The sequence below is a fragment of the Mustela erminea genome, chromosome 10, assembly GCF_009829155.1.
Source record: "Mustela erminea isolate mMusErm1 chromosome 10, mMusErm1.Pri, whole genome shotgun sequence".
Lineage (NCBI taxonomy): Eukaryota > Metazoa > Chordata > Mammalia > Carnivora > Mustelidae > Mustela > Mustela erminea.
In genome coordinates, this window is record NC_045623.1 from 1,084,535 (window position 1) to 1,099,415 (window position 14,881).

Here is a 14,881-nt window from a genome sequence, read left to right on the forward strand (position 1 = left end):
GGAGCCTCCAAATCTGCCCAGAGGATTTACATAAGAAGATACGGTGGGAAGGCTAATCTAGGTTGTGCTAATCAATACAATAGACGGCTAGGGCTCTTGTAAACAATAATGTATTACGTGGTTGCGAGGCTATTATAACCCGCAAAGGTGAGATCATCTTGCCTTCTATTTTCTCGTCTCGAAAATTTTACTAAGCAATTCTTCGTTTCACTTCATTTACTTCCTCTTCCTATCCAAATAGCCTACTGGCTATGAATGGCACCGTCCAACGGGAGTGTAAAATATTGTTTGATTTGGGAGTCTGCGTAGTGAATGGCTCGCCGGAGCTGACGCATGCGCATCTTTTGAGGCACTGCAAGATGGCTGCCAGCCACCTTGTCGCGCGTCGGAGCCCCGAGGAGTTAGCGGCGGCGGCGGCCGCAGCGGCAGCAGCTGCCACAGAATAACAGTGACCTCTGAGCGGTGGGAATTACCCGGTCTGCTGTAAGAGTTGACAATCCCAAGAGGGAAACCTCGCTTGGAAGTAAAGGGCGGGGCAGAGCGATGAAGCTCCACCCCCAACCTCTCCTTAATTTGACCAACTCCCTCACCCTTCCTCCTGGTTTTTCCTCCTAGCCCTCTACACGCTGGTCTGGTGCGCAAGCGCACAAATAATCGTAGCGCCTCCTTGGCCCTTAGGGCTTGAGGGCTTCTGCGCGCGCTTCCCGTTCTGGTCCTTTGATTGGTCAGACTGCCCCGCCATCACGCCTCCCTCTGCTTTCTAGGTTGAGAAGGAAGCGGGGAGGCGGAGCGAAGCGGCGCGTGCGCGATACTGTTGCTGTTCCTTTGCTGCTATTGCGTTGCAAAAAAAATCCAGTCTAGGTAGCCTTGGGCCTTTTCTGTGCTAGAGGATCTAAAGGAGAAAGATTTCTGCAACTGAAGGGGCAGTCGGGTAGTATTAAATTTAAGATATTAACGCCCAGCTTTACAGGAGCGTGGTGATAGGAGTGGGGAATAGCCTTAGCTTTGAGAGCTGAAGAGTGTAAAACCATTAGTTTCGGGGCCAGGCGTTTGGAAAGGCTTTGCAGGATCCGTTTTCAGCGCAGTTCTTCCGTGATTATTGACTGGTTTAAACACAACCCCTTGAACAATTCTGATAAACCTTCGATACCCGCAGCCCTTAGAGCCTGTAGGAGCCACCAGCGTGCCCAGCAGCTGGTCCTCCCGTCCTACCTCTAGAAGAGCCTAGCGCGTGCACCATCCCCACCCCCTGGCCTCCTTCCCCACCTACGGCTTTCACGCACTCGCAGTGATTGTTTTGCCCGCTCCCGCTCCCGCTCCCGCCGCCGCCGCCGCCGCCGCCGCCGCCGCCGCGGCCGCCAGAGGAGCAGCAGCGCTTGTGCAAACCGGGAAGATGGCGGCCGGCGGCGGCGGAGGCAGCAGTAAGGCCTCCTCCTCGTCGGCCTCTTCGGCAGGGGCTCTGGAGTCCTCGTTGGATCGAAAATTCCAGTCGGTAACTAACACCATGGAATCTATTCAAGGCTTGTCGTCTTGGTGTATAGAGAACAAGAAACACCACACTACTATCGTCTACCATTGGATGAAGTGGCTCCGGAGATGTGAGTGTTGGGGGTGACTAGGGAAGGGAAGACTGGGGAAATGGAAGGAAATCCTTCCAGAAACGCCTGGGTTTTTTTTCCCCACGGAGCCACTGCATTCGGTTGGCGTTGTTCACATTAATGCTTTGACGCGAGTGTTCCCAAACCCAGCCTCCATTCCTAGCCACAGTTGTCCTGAGCTGCCGGAGGCTCATCATTTCTTGGATTTTTTTATTAGCTAGTTACCCACTTGGGGTGTGTGTGTGACCTTGGGCCGTTGGGCCCAGATCATTAGAGATTTAGGTGTTATTTTAGAGCCTTGTAAGGTGCTGTTGTCTTTACTGAACCTTCGCTGAAATTATCGCGTCCGTTTATTTCTTCCAGGCCTAGACGTGCTCATGATTTCTGGTTTTCGTGATGATAGACAAGCTATGGTTTAAGCAGTAGCAAAACCACTTCTTTGGTATATGTTGGACCACTATTTTACGCTGAACTATAACTCGTGATCTGTTATACGAAGGGCTTTGCTTGGGTGAATGTTACGAAGTAACGGGAGCTCCACGTAGAGCTGAAGCGACCACCTGGGAGGTTTCCCCGTACCTGTGTTTGCTGCAATAAAACACGGGCTTCTTGATACTGACCGGAAATAACTGCAGTCAGTATCATCACTTAATACCTTAAAATGTAAAACATGTCTGGCTTCTTTTCAGTCACTTGAGATACCTTTTTTAAAGAAATAAGTTTGGCTTCATAGGCAATCAAAACAGGAAATCGGGAAATGTGCTTTTTGAATATATGGTACTTTCTTTCCCAAGTAACTGCTTTTTTGTCTCCCTTGGGTATTTTTTTCCACTTTGCTTCTTTTCTACAGAAAAGAGGTATGTATATTAAACTGTCAGGAAGCATGGATTGTCTCCAAAACATTTCAAATCTTTTAGGAGCAAGTGTGGAGAATTCATTGTTGCTTCCTGCTGAGAAGAGGGTTAACCCTAAATCCATATATATTTATTTGACATTTTCGTCTTTTGTTGCTTCTTGTCTATGGCATGTCACCAGTGAGACCCATCATCCAGTTCCTCTTCTTATTCCACTTCTGCCATTGCCCCTATAGTGTTTTGGTTTGTGTTAACCTTTGGGGGAGTAGATGGATGAAGCTTACAAAATCATAGGCCCCAATCTTCAGACTATGTGTGTAAAGTTATTGTTGGTAGAGATGTGGCACTTGGAGTAATATATACTGAAAAGATTGTAGAACCAAGACAGGATTACCAATATTTACCAATAGATTAGTGTTACTTTCTTCCGAAGAAGTAAAATTAGAACATACAATATAAACTATGATAACAGTTATCATTAAAAGACTCACATGTTTAAGGATCTGCTATGTGCCCAACCCTTTATTGCCACTTACAATATATCTATCTCATTATACTTTAAAATAACCCTAAGAAGTGGATTTTTTTTACATATGGGGAAACTAAAGCCCAGAAGTGTTAAGTAAATTGCTTAAGATTACACAGAAAAAGTGTGGAGTTAGGATTTGACTCCACCATATCAGATGACAGTGACCACATTTAACTTTGTAGTAATGTTTTCAAGATTAAAAGAAAATTGTTCTTTAATGTACTTGGTACACTAGGTGTACCAATGATACACCGTGGTAGCAAATGCTCATACAAGTCTGAAACATACTTTCTTTAATTGTCTTAAAACATTTTTACAAAATTATACAAGCATTTAACATTTCCTACCTTTGAGCTCTGGTGCTTTAATTGCATGGTTACATCATTTGCAAGACTAAGTTGGTCCCCATCCCTGCCTTGTGGGATTTCAAATGACAATTAGAATTTTTTTTCTAGTTAGCAATAATGAGATATACTGGAGCCAGAAGTTTTCTGCCTCTACTATTGTTGATATTTTGCCCGAGCTTATTTCCCCTGTTGATATCTTGAGTGAAAAAGTGATTGCTCTAGTAAAATACTTGATTTGAAGTGCATTATATGTAATTTATGTAGTTAAATGCTTTTGGCTTTCTAAAAACTTGATTCTTTTTTCCCTAGTGTAATGGAACTTTCTAAAAATGGTTCAGGGTTATTTGTAGTCATTTTGTGTTTACCTTTAATGAACATCATCTATTTAATCTATTTCAATGTAAATAAAATTTGAGAGAAATTTTCAGGAGAGTAATGAAGGGCACAGTGAAAATAGTTGATGCATTAGGCTTCATTTGGTTTCATATTTCTTTACAGTTGGGATTATTTTAGTTTGAGTTCGTTTCTAAGTCAGGTTTAGGCAAGTTTGCGAAATAGGTGTCTCTGGCATTCCCAGCCTTCGTGTCTGTTTTCCCGATGTTACTTTTGCTTCTCTTTTTTATTCTAGCATCCATTATTTAATAATTTGTGTTTAGACCTCAGTGTGAATTTAAGTGTGTTAGCTCTTCCAAAGATATTTTCATATGACCCTTTATTCCATATGTTGTAATGAGAAGCTTTTGTTGATTTTAAAGGAAATAATTTGGAGAAAGCAAGTAGGCTTCTGGAAGATACACTCCATAGCTGGGTTCTAACTGATTTTATTTAGGCTTTTTAAAATTTGTCCTGAAGCATTTATTGCCATCATTTTTAAAACTGATCTTTCTGTAGCATAAACAGATGTCATTACTGTGTTTCAGAATCCTCCACTGATGTCCCATTGCAACAGGTTAGAATCTAAATTTCTTTATTGTGGTCTACAAGTTCCTACACCATCTGCCTTGCCTACTACCTCTCAGGCTTCTTCCAGTTCCATTTCCGCATCATTTAGATTCAAGCTCGTGTATTACCTGTTCAGAAAGGCCCTCTCTTAATTGACCTTATTTCAGGTGGTCACTTTGATTGCCTTCTGTCACTTCACATTGTTTTCAGTATATGAAATTACCTTGCTTATTTGTTTACATGTTTATTGTTTGTCTTCTCCCACCAGATGATAGAGCTAGGTCTTCTTTGCTGCTGTATCCTCAAGCAACTAAAACAGTGTTTGGCACAAAGTGAGCTGTCAGTAAATATTTGCCGACATAATTTTGTGTATTAATCAAGAACTTGAATTGTTTTAATTTCTATTTATCAGAAAGATGCTTATAATTAGTGAAAGAAATGATTGCTATGGTTGTCAGCAGGTTCAAGATACGACTTTTTTTGTTGTTGTTTTTTGTTTGTAAGATATGGCTCTTTTTGGACTTGATGTTCATATAACCAGATTTTCATTTCTTTACTTCATTTGTCCCTCCCATTTTTAATGTAAAATAGAAATCAATGTGGAAAAGTAGAAAAATGCAGACTTTAGAATTAGACGTAGATTCAGACCTTAATTCCATCATTTAATACTTAGGTGACTCTACACTTATATTGCGAGCCCCAATTTCTGATCTGTAAGTAGAGGTAATAATTATCTCATAGAATTGCTGTCTAGGTTTGAAAAGATTATTTATTTTAGCATAGGTTCTAGCATATCCAGAACTTTCAAATTATTTATTGTGATGACAGTGATGATGCAGATAAAGATTGTCTTTATCCTAAAATCCTGAGTATCCAGAATAATTACAGCAGAACTTTTTTGGGATATAGTGCTGGAAATTCCCAGTTGGAGCAGATGGATTGGACCAGACACTAATGAATTAACAAGTGCTCTGAAGAACTAGTAGGACAAAATGGAAATTACTGTGTTCATGATATTTCCATGTTGTCTTGTTTCTTTTTAAAAGTAATTTATTTATGTATCAGAGAGAGAGCACGTGCACAAGCAGGAGGAATGGCAGGCAGAGGGGGGAAGCAGGCTCCCTGCTGAGCAAGGAGCCCCATGTGGAACTGAAGCCTTTCACCCAAGCTGAAAGCAGACACTTAACCCACTTAGCCACCCAGGCAACCCATGTTGTCTTGTTTCTAACCATAGAATGGGTTGGTCTGTTTTAGAAGGTGGTCTGAGAATTTAAGTGAGTTTTTAAAGAAAGGATATAGAAAAATAGAATCATTTGTAGAGCAGAAAATCTGTTAAGAAGTCCCTTCAGCTATTTTTGATACAAACTAAATATTTTACACCCCACCCCAGACCTTGTACTGATTAACCCACTTCATTAGTTATCAACTTAATGGCCAGTCTTTTTTTCTTCTGCCTCCCCTTACTTTTTACCCCTTCCACCTCATTTGAAGGAACTCATAGTACAATGTTTTTTTTTCTACAAGAGAAACTATTACATAAACATGGGCTAGCAAAAAAAAAAAATTCTCTTTTTACAGGATTAAATTGTTGGAGAGAATTTGCAAAGTGCAGTTACTGTTTTGATTTATGGCAGTGGTTTCTCAGTTTGGTACTCACAGATCCTTAGCTGGACTATGAAGATGGTGATAATTTTATAGCTAACTTTTATCAAGTGCTTACTATGTGCCAGATACCTTTCCAGGTATTTTGCACATTTAATTCATTCAGTCCTCACAGATCTTTTTTTTTTTTTTTTTTAGATTTTATTTATTTATTTGACAGAGATCACAAGTGGGCAGAGAGGCAGGCGGGGGGAGGGGGGGATGCAGGCTCCCTGCTGAGCAGAGAGCCCATTGCGGGGCTCAATCCAGGACCCTGAGATCATGACCTGAGCTGAAGGCAGAGGCTTAACCCACTGAGCCATCCAGGTGCCCCCGGTCCTCATAGATCTTTGAAGTAGGTATTGTTATGATCACCATTTTATGGATGAGAAAACAGAGACACTAAAAGATTGAGTAACTTGCTGATGGTTACAGAGGTATTAAGTGGTAGAGCCAGGATTCAATCCAGACATTCTGGATTTAGGGTGAATACTCTTCACCACTCTACTATACTGCTTTTCTGATCCATAAAATACTCTCTTTCTGCCATGCAGAAAACCTTTCATTACTTGCTTATTTATCCAAGATTAGGCTTTGTAGATTAACCAGAATGTTGAAATTTTAAATCTCTGTGGGTGTTTTTGTTTTTGCTTTCTGTGGCAAAACTGACTATCTTGTGTGGATTTTGAGTTCTGATAGGTATTTATGTTTTTGCTTGAAAATATGGTAACTATGAAAGCTGACTACTAGATAAAAATCTCTAAATATGGGGTTATTTGGATTAAATAATAATTTTTTTTTAAAGATTTTATTTATTTATTTGTCAGAGCGGAAGAGAGCACAAGCAGGGTGAGCGGCAGGGAGAGGGAGAAGCAGACTCCTCACCAAGCAAGGAGCCTGATGTAGGGCTCAATCCCAGGACCCTGGGATCATGACCTGAGCCAAAGGCAGACACGTAAGGACTGAGCCACCCAGGCAGCTGCCTTTTTTTTTTTTTTTTTAAGATTTTATTTATTTATTTGACAGAGATCACAAGTAGGCAGAGAGGCAGGCAGAGAGAGAGGGAGAAGCAGGCTTGCCGCCAAGCAGGCGGCCCGATGTGGGGCTCAATCCCAGGACCCTGAGATCATGACCCGAGCTGAAGGCAGAGGCTCAACCCACTGAGGCACCCAGGTGCCCCTGCCCTTTTTTTTTTTTTTTTTTTTAAGTAATTTCTGCCCAATGTGGGGTTGAACTCAACGACCCCAAGGTCAAGAGTTACTGAGGTGACTGACTGAGCTAGCCTGGTGCTCCATAAGAGTTTTCTTGACAAAAAGTTCGGGGCATAGTATTGGTCAGTGGGGAGTGGAGTCTGCTATTGTATATTTGATATTACGCAAATCTGAGGGTCTGGGACCATTTCTGCAGCTTTGGCTTCTGAAATGTACTTTTTTTTGGCACAGATTTTAAAATTTTTGTTATTATTTTTTAAAATAATAGAGGTTGGAGTGCCTGAGTGGTTCGGTCAGTTAAGCATCTGCCTTAGGCTCAGGTCATGATCTGGGGGATCCTGGGGTTGAGCCCTGCATGGGACTCTCTGAGAAGCAGGGAGTCTGCTCCTCCTCCCTCTTCCTCAGCCTCTCCCTCTGCTCACATACATGCTCTTTCTCTCTCTCTTAATAAATAAATAAAATCTTTAAAAACAACAACAGAGGTCAACCACAGATGTAGATCTCCAGCAATAAAAGCAGTATCTCAAGTGCCAGATACTTAGCAATTTAGGTTTCCTACCTAATAATACCTGTACCTACCTATTAAGTCACAGGTAATAGTTGTAAGTATCTGTGATGTGATCTGAAAGCCTAAAAACAAAAAGTAAACACAAAAGCCTAAAAACAGCTGGCATAGTTAACTGTTTATTCTCTTTGAAATCCATTCTTGGCAGCAAATATGTAGGCTAGACATGTAGAATATATAACAATACTGCCATAGGCATAAAGCTTTATAATTACATATCACATGTATACAGACGAATAATACAGGTGAACTAGAGAACAGATTCTAACTTTGAGTAGGAAGATGCGTTTTGCTTATAAGTCCCTAGTTTACATTCGGTTCTTTAACAACTATTTGTTGAATACCTGTTGTACCAAGGCCTGGGGATATAGCACGTGAACCAAATGGAGAAAAATTTTGCCCTCTTGGAGCTTATACTCCAGTGAGGTGAGACAACAAGAAAATAAGTAAAATATTAAATATATGTGAAGGTAAAAGTATTAGAAGTGCTGTAGAGAAAGTAGGAAAGGGAAATACAGAGTGTTATAGGGGTTTGCAGTTTTTTTGTTTTTTTGTTTTGTTTTTTTTTAAGATTTTATCCATCCACTTTGACAGAAAGAGAGAGAGAAAGAGAGTGCACAAGCAGGGGCAACATCAGGCAGAGGGAGAAGGAGGCTTTCCACAGAACAAGGGAGCCCAGCATAGGACTTGATCCTGGGACTCCCGGAACATGACCTCAGCCTCAGATGCCCAACTGACTGAGCCACCTAGGTACCCAGGGGTTTGCAGTTTTAAATTAGGTTGTAAGAGAAGGCCTCACTGGGAAGGTGACATTTGAGCAGGAAAATGAGGTATTGCAATATAGATAAATGAGAGTGTGAGGAGAGAATGTTCCAACACAAAGAGAACAGAAAAATACAAAGGTCCTGAGGGTAGAATGTGCCTGGAAAGTTTAAGGAAGGGCAAGAAAGCTTTTGTGGCTGAAAAGGAATAGGTACAGTGAGGTTTGGCAGATGATCTCAGAGATTATGGTGGGTGATGGTGGGAGGAGAGGCATATCACAGTGTCTTATAGGTGTCAGAAGGACTTTCTTTGGCTTTCAGTCTAAATTAGATGGGGAGCTATTTGAGCAGAGGAATGACATGAACTGATTTTTTTTCTTTCTTTCTTTCCTTTTTTTTTAAGTGAGCTCTAGGCCCAGTGTGGGACTTGAACTTGTGATGCTGAGATCAAGAGTCACGTGCTCGGTGGACTGAGCCAGGGAAGGCATCCCATGATTTCTGTTTTTAAAAGGTCATTCTGCAGGGCACCTGGCTTAGTTGGTTAAGTGTCTGCCTTTGGCTTAGGTTGTGATTCCAGGGTCCTGGCATCTATGGCGGCATTGGGCTCTCTCCTCAGCAAGGAGTCTGCTTCTCCCTCTTAGTCTCCCTCTGTGCTATCTCTCTCTCAAATAAATAAAAACACCTAAAAAAAAAAAAAGGTCATTCTAGTTGCTGTAGAAACAGGGATACCAGTTAGGTGGCTGTTGTAGTAATCCTAGAGAAAGGTGCTGGTGGTTTGGACCAGGCTGTGGCCTATGGAGGTGATAAATAATTTAATTCTGGATCTATTTTGAATGTAGGTCTAACTGGATTTCTAGATGGATTAAACATGGGCTAAGAGAGTAAAGTAATCCAGAATGACTCCAGTTTTTTGCTGGACTAGGAAGAGTTGATATTTATTAATATGGGAAAGGCAGTAAGTGGAGCAGATTTGGGGAGGAAGATCAGAATTTTAGTTTTAAATGTTAGGTTTGTGTTGTCCATATTTTAAAATATCTTTATTGAGATATAATTCACAAATACAAGATTCATTCATTTAAACTGTAAAATCAGTTGTTTTAGTATGTTCACAGAATTGTCCAACAGTCACTATAGGGTGTCTGTTTAGTGTATAGATTATTTTTGGAGCCACAGAGATTGAGCTACATGGGAGTTAAGTATAACTAGAGGGGGCATCTGGGTGGCTTAGTGGGTTAAGCCTCTGCCTTCAGCTCAGGTCACGATCTCAGGGTCCTGGGATCAAGCCCCGCATCTGGCGCTCTGCTCAGCGGGGAGCCTGCTTCCCCTTCTCTCTGCCTGCCTCTCTGCCTACTTGTGATCTCTCTCTGTGTGTCAACTAACTAAATAAAATCTTTTAAAAAAAAAATCTTAAAAAAAAAAAGTATAGATAGAGAAGGAAGCATGGGAAGAGTACTAAGTGTAGATAGAGAAGAGGTCCAGAGAGAAGGCTCTGGGGCAGTCAGTATTTCAGATACTTCTTTCTGCTTATTTGATCTAATGTGTTCTTGGCTTAGGTTCTTTTTGAGGTTCAAGGTAAACTTTATCTCAGCTCCCCAAAGAAGTAATCTATTTTGAGCTCTTGTTTAGACTAAATGGCACTTCCGGATTAGTTAGGCAGTAACTGTATCTTAATTACCAATTATAAAATTATTGCATAATGATTCTCTCCCTCTCCTTTGGATGCTTAGGTCACTTTTTCTTTATTCCACTGCCCTAAATTCATAGAGATGTACATAATGTTTTCCATGTTTCCTGACAGTGTTTTAAAACATGAACTACCTATTATGACATATCATTACTAGATGGCATATACTAAATGAGCTTTTTCACTTGGATTGTGAGACTTTACAATCAGTTATTATGTTCTTCATTTAGCTATGTTGTCTCTGAAATACAGAAGGGTGACACTATAAACATGGCCGTAGGTGGGTTTGAAGCATTATATATGACATAATTTTGTTATACATTCCATAGTAAGCTAAATGTTAAATTATGTAGCAAGTAAACATTCCTATAACTAAAAGTGTGAAACAATATTGACAAACTTCGAATGGTTCTTTGGTATGGAAAGGAAAATTTCATTGACAGTGAAAAAATACTAATTAAAATTTGCTCAGATAGGTCACAACAAAATTATAGTTTTGTCTGCAGAGAAGGAGTGAGTGTATGTATGTGTATAATTCCTTTTTTTCTTTTAAAGATTTTATTTATTTATTTAAAGATTTTATTTGTTTATTTGAGAGAGTGAGTAAGAGAGGGAGGGAGAAGGAGAAGCAGACTCCCAGCTCAGCAGGGAGCCTAATGCAGGGCTGGATCCCAGGACCCCGAAACCCTGGGATCATGACCTGAGCCGAAGGCAGCCGCTTAACCAACTGAGCTACGCATTTATTTATTTAAGAGAGCGAGAGCGAGCCTACGCAAGCACACACAAGCTAGGGAGGAGCAGAGAATGATGGAGAGGGACAAGCAGACTCCCTGCTAAGCAGGGAGCTGGTGTGTGGACATGTGGCTCCATCCCAGGACCTGATCATGACTTGAGCTGAAGTCAGACAGTTAACCAGCTGAGCTACCCAGATGCTCCTGTATGTGTATAATTTCTTAGGGGGTAGAGGGTTATTGATTTTATTTTTAGTGACTTGGCTTCCTGCTTTTCATAAACTAATAAATCATAGATGCATCCAAACTCCTTTTCTCCTAAGCTTTTGTCAAACAATTATGATACTTGTTTAAAAATTTCAAATGTTGGCAAAGTAAGGATACAGAAGGTTTTTTTAAGGTGTAGAAGGAGCTCAGAGACCCTAGTAAAATTACTCCAGAACTCAATAGTGTTATACAAACCAGCTAGACTGAGTTTCTCATCTGTTTGTCAAGGAAACAAAAAGTAGTTTGTGTTTTGTGGTGCTTTCAGATCCCACTGCCTCCACAGATTTTAATTATAGAACATTGGAGAAATGCACATCTTGTGGAGAAAGTAATAGAACAGAATTACTCTTTTTGGAAAAAGGCAACAATTCCATCTGTGCTTTGGAATATTGAAGTTTTTCTAACTAAGAACAGTTAAAAAAAAAACCCAATTTTTATTCTTTTCTTAACAAACATTGAAATAGAGTCTCTTTGATGAAAGAAATGAAGTGTTCAGTATTCCGGGTTTATTTTGTTTGTGGCCTTTATCTTTTCCTCCTCTCTTCTCCTTCCACTTCACTTTCTAGTGGTTAGTTTCACTTACTTTCACTCTCTGGTTCTTTGGTAACCTACTAGCCGAGAGTGTGTGTTTCTTTATTACCCTTTAGTAAAAGTTGCACTGTTAGAAGGGAAAAGATCTTTTAATGTTAAGAATTGTAGCTTAACATTTTAAAAAATATTTACTTGGTTTTTTTTTTAAGATTTTATTTATTCATTTGAAATATATATATGGGGGGGGGGGGGAGACTGAGCAGGGAGAGAGGCCACAAGAGAGGGAGAAGCAGGCTCCCCACCAAGCCAGGAGCCCGAGACCATGATCTGAGCTGAAGGCAGACGTTTAACCATCTGAGCCGCCCAGGCTCCCCTATTTATCTGTTTAAGTTTATGTATTTAAGTAATCTATACAACCAGCATGGAGCTCATACTTAGGACCCCAGGATCAAGAGCCACATGCTTCTCTGACTGAGCCAGCCAGCCACCCATGACCCTGAGATCATGACCACCATTTTTTATTTTAAAAAGACCAGAATGGATCCTATATTGTTTTCGGGTTCCCTTTACCATCAGGGTAATTTTAAAACTGTACTAAATGGGTTATTTTAGGGGCACCTGGGTGGCTCATTGGGTTAAAGTCTTTGCCTTCAGCTGAGGTCATGATCCCAGGATCCTGGGATGGAGCCCCGTATCAGGCTTTTGGCTCCCTGCTCAGCAGGGAGCCTGTTTCACCCCCCACCCCCACCCCTCTGCCTGCCTCTCTGCCTACTTGTGATCTCTGTCTGTCAAATAAATGAATAAAATCTAAAAAGAAAAAAATGTCTTTAAAAAAATGTGTTATTTTGGGTGCCTGGGTGGCTCAGTGGGTTAAGCCTCTGCCTTCGGCTAGGGTCGTGATCTCAGGGTCCTGGGATCAAGCCCCGCATTGGCCTGTTTGCTCAGCGGGAAGCCTGCTTCCCCTCCCCTGTCTATCTGCTTCTCTGCCTACTTGTGATCTCTCTCTCTCTGTCAAATAAATAAATCAAATCTTTTTTTAAAAATGTGTTATTTTAAAATGATGAATTCTGTGTCCAGGGGACAGTCACTATTACTCAAATTATTAAAATTTATAGTGTGTTCCTATGTCCAAAGTTAGAGAATTTAGAAAACAGAATTAGAAATACTGAGTACTTGCTCTGTGTAGAACTCTCTATTGGAATTATAAGGAATTTAACTCTTAGTTAAACTTAGAAATTGAACAAAAATAACTCATTCTGGAAAGTAGTATGATAGTGTGAGGTTTTTATATGCTATAATAGTTGGACGATTTTTTATTTTTATTTTTTAAAGAATTTATTTATTTGACAGAGATCACAAGTAGGCAGAGAGAGAGAGAGGAGGAAGCAGGCTCCCTGCTGAGCAGAGAGCCCGATGTGGGGCTCAATCCCGGGACCCTGGGATCATGACCTGAGCCAAAGGCAGAGGCTTTAACCTACTGAGCCACCCAGGTGCCCTGAAATTTTTTTTTTTTTTTTTTTTTTTTTAATTTGAGAGAGAGAGAGAGGACAAGCAGTGGGCAGCAGGAGAGGGAAAAGCAGGCTCTCCGCTGAGCAGGGAGCCCGATGCAGAGCTGGATCCCAGGACAGTGGGATCATGACCTGAGCTAAAGGCAGACATTTAACTGAATGAGCCACCCAGGCGCCCCATAAGCTGTAACAGTTTAGAAGAGGGTATCACTTTTTGGTTGGGGTGAAGGTATGGTGGATATATACGTATTACCTATAATCTTGATATCAACTCTGCAAAATAAGACTTATCTGTGCTTTAAAATTTTATAATCTGAGGGAAGTTAATTGATTATTTGAAGAAATTGTCAGAACATTTATTGCATAGGAAAAGGAAACCAGAGGTGCCTGTGTGGCTCAAGTCGGTTGAACGTCTGCCTCAAACTCCCAGGATTGAGCCTACATCGGGCTCCCTGCTCAGCAGGGAGTCTGCTTCTCCCTCTGCCCCTCACCAGACTTGTGTTCTCTCACTCGCGCGCTCTCTCAAATAAAATCTTAAAAAAAAAAAAAAAAGGAGAGGGAAACCATACCTGATTTCAGGGTAAGGCTAATTTTGGTTTGTTTTATGTAGGCAGAAGTTGAGAGTGGGAGAGAAAAGAAATACAGTGGATTAAAGCCTGAGTTGCTCCCAGATACTTCACTATTATTTAGCAATGTTCTTTATTAAATTTCCAGTCATTAATATAGTTAACTTCACAAATGTCACTAATAGATTTAATGATAAATAGCCAACAAGGCACCTAGCTGTCTCAGTAGAGTGTGCGACTCTTGATCGCAGGGTTGTGGGTTGGAGTCCCATGTTGGATGTAGAGATTATTTAAAAATAAAATCTTTTTTTTTTTTTAAGATTTTATTTATTTATTTGACAGAGATCACAGGTAGACAGAATTGGGGGGGGGGGGAAGCACGCTCCCTGCTGAGCAGAGAGCCTGATGCAGGGCTCAATCCCAGGACCCTGAGATCATGACCTGAGCTGAGGGCAGAGGCTTAATCCACTGAGCCACCCAGGCGCCCCTAAAAATAAAATCTTTAAAAAGAATAAATAGGGCACCTGGGTGGCTCAGCCCATTAGGCATCTGCCTTTGGCTCAGGTTGTGATCCCAGGATCCTGGGATCAAGCCCTGCGTCGGGCTCCCTGCTCAGGGAGTCTGCTTCTCCCTCTCCCTCTCTGCCACCCCTGCTCATGCTCTCTCTCTCAAATAAATATTTTTTTTAAAAGATTTTATTTATTTGAGAGAGAACACAAGTAAATTTTATTTGAGAGAGGGGCAGAAGGAGAAGCAGCAGCAGCAGGAGCCCAGTGTGGGGCTGGATTCCGGGATCTTGGAATCATGACCTGAGCTGAAGGCAAAGGCCTAACCAACTAAGCCACCCAGGTGCCCCTAAATTTAAAAAAAAAAAAAAATCTTAAATAAATAGTCAACGTATACCAGATTTTTATGTGATCTTATTTAATATAACAACTCATGAGGTAATTACTGTATATAATTTTTATTACTGAGTAAGTGTATTAGTAATGTAAATGTAAAATTAACTACACTGGTAACAGGCAAAATAATAAGACAAAGGATAGTAAGTGAAGTACTTGAAGTCTCAGTGAGGGAAAATTTATTGAAGGCATGGGGTGGTAAACAGTAGAGCCAAGATTCAAATCTAAGTAGTATTTTTTTTTT

At 40.9% G+C, this 14,881-nt stretch overlaps 1 protein-coding gene across 3 annotated transcripts in view; it reads left to right on the forward strand.

The window, feature by feature from the left end:
* Positions 1 to 351: 351 nt before the first annotated feature.
* The window catches only part of RPRD2 (regulation of nuclear pre-mRNA domain containing 2), a 96,661-nt gene continuing 82,131 nt past the window's right edge, over positions 352 to 14,881 (forward strand). For all 3 annotated transcript variants that reach the window (XM_032361019.1, XM_032361020.1, XM_032361021.1), the window contains exon 1: positions 352 to 1,598. In XM_032361019.1, the coding sequence (XP_032216910.1) occupies positions 1,394 to 1,598 (205 nt within the window). In that variant the 5' untranslated portion in view covers positions 352 to 1,393. The remainder of the gene's footprint in view (positions 1,599 to 14,881) is intronic.